We start from the raw sequence: 2204 nt of genomic DNA, 5'->3' as shown, positions 1-2204 counted from the left end.
AGGATGGTGAGTTGGGCTTCAGTCTGGTGGTGGCCGTCGGAGGCGCGCAGGGTGAGGCTGTAGCGGCTGCTCTGCTCGTGGTCCAGCGGCGCCGCCAGCGCCAGGCGCCCCCCGAAGCGCAGCACCGAGAACCTGCCCCCCCCGTCACCCCCCGGCACCAGCCAGTAGGACAGCGCGGGGCCCGAGTCCACGTCGTTCCCAGTCAGCTGGGCGATCTGGGTACCCAGCAGTGTGTCTGCAGAGAGGCAAGTCATGAAAAGCAGCCCCATCTCCCTGGAGAAGATCTGGCTCCCCTGGTGGGACACCAGCTCAGTCCAGAGCCTGAGCACCGGGGAGAAGGGGAGATGATGGGGAAAGGTGAGGCCTTGGAGCGGCTGGGCAGGCCACGATTGGCACAGGGGCCACGGACAAAGAGCAGGCAGGGCAGCTCGAGTCTCCCCAGTGTGGGCAGGGGCCAGGAATTGGGAATCCAGTTGGTTCCTTCAGGACACAGCTGCAGCACTGGGGCACACAAACCCCAGTGCTGAAAAGCTCAGGGGAGGTCAGTGGGAATGGGCACAATCCCCTTGGCAAGGGGACAGAGAGGCCTTTCTGGGGGCTCCTCCCACAGGTGTCCATGCACCTCAGCTCGTGCCCTTGCTGGGGTGTGAGCCCCTCGTGGTGAGGATGAACTGCACTTACTCTCTGGGACCCGCACCTCCCAGGGGAAGGGGATGGTGGGGCTGTTGTCGTTGATGTCCATCACCACAACAGTCAGTGTGGCAGAGCCCACCAGTGGAGGAATCCCTCTGTCCATCGCTGTCACCACCAGGCTGTGGGAAGCACAGGGGTCACAGGGGCGTGGGAGGAGCACAACACCCGGAGGATGGGGGGCACCGAGTGTGTGCACAGGGCTGGGCTGTGCCCATGCAGGTGGCTGTGCTGTGCACAGCATCTGAAGTGTCAGGGGCAACTGATACGTGTGGAGCATCTGAAGCACATCTGGAGGCAGTGGGTGTGCACAGTGAGGGTGTGGAGGGCCAGGCAGCAGATGCATACACAATGAGGTGAGCGTCTGCAGGGTAGTGGGCTTGTGTCCAGCACCTGGGACACAGGAGCAGGTGGTGAGCATGGGCACAAGGGTCTGGGTGTGTGGTGGGCAGTGGATTCACACCCAGCCCTGGCACATGGGACATGCTGGCATGGCTGGAAGCTTTGGCACGGGGAGGTAGTGAGTTCACCCAGAGCATTTAAAGTGTGTGCAAGGGGCAGGGGTCTGGAATGCAGGTGGGAAATGAGGCAGAGCATGTTCTGGGGTGCAGGAGATGGGCATTTGGGGCATATCTGGGTGCTGGGGGAGGCATGGAGCCTCTGTGGGATGGTGGTGGGTATGTGGATGGAATGAACACCATAGGCCTCCTCATGCCTGGAAAGGGGTCCTACAGGAAAGCTGGGAAGGGACTTTTAAAAAGGGCATGTAGCAACAGGACCAGAGGGAATGGCTTAAAACTGTAAGAGGAGAGATTTAGGTCAGACACTAGGAAGAAATTCTGTGCTGTGAGGGTGGGGAGAGCCTGGCCCAGGTTGCCCAGAGAAGCTGTGGCTGCCCCATCCCTGGGGGTGTTGAAGGGCAGGTTGGATGGGGCTTGGAGCAGCCTGGGCTGCTGGGAGGTGTCCCTGCCCATGCAGGAGTAGGACTTGGTGAGCTTTAGGGTCCTTCCTACCCAAACCATTCTGGGATTCTGTGATTCTACAAAGAAGGGAGAGAGACGTGTAATCCCAGCTGGAGCATGATTGCAGGGAGAGAAGTACCTGAATGGGAGGCAAGAATTGTGCCTTGCATCTGAATCATGACTTGTAAAATGGCAGGGGAAGATTCATTGCACTGTGTGCAGCGTTTGCCAACTGCTTATCCATGGGTGGCTGGATGATGTCTAGAGCCTGTGGGCACGGTGAGACCTGGGCTGCCTGCAGCAGGACTCGCCACAGGGCTCAGGGCAGAGCCCAGTGCCCAGCAGGGCAGAGGGTGCAGGGCCTGGGACTGGGACGGGGCTGAGTGTGTGTGGCCTGGACTAAACAGGGAATGGTGCAGCCACTGGAAGGAGTCTCCCCACAGTCTTCTCAGATTTGTAGATACTAGGCTGAACAGAGCACTGGCCCATCTCATGGCCAACTGTTAGTCCTTCAATACCACTTGCTCCCCATGTTAGCACCAAGCCTCCATT

The 2204-nt window shown here is 59.8% G+C and overlaps 1 protein-coding gene across 1 annotated transcript in view; it reads right to left on the bottom strand.

The window, feature by feature from the left end:
- Positions 1 to 2204, bottom strand: part of DCHS1 (dachsous cadherin-related 1) — a 58040-nt gene that overhangs the window by 10844 nt on the left and 44992 nt on the right. The window contains 2 exon segments of the mRNA XM_009993813.1: positions 133 to 235; positions 682 to 812. Of these exon segments, the coding sequence (XP_009992115.1) occupies positions 133 to 235; positions 682 to 812 (234 nt within the window).

Source organism: Chaetura pelagica, unplaced genomic scaffold (genome assembly GCF_000747805.2).
Source record: "Chaetura pelagica isolate M959 unplaced genomic scaffold, ChaPel_1.0 scaffold333, whole genome shotgun sequence".
In the NCBI taxonomy this organism is placed as follows: domain Eukaryota; kingdom Metazoa; phylum Chordata; class Aves; order Apodiformes; family Apodidae; genus Chaetura; species Chaetura pelagica.
This window is presented reverse-complemented; position numbering and strand designations above follow the sequence as displayed.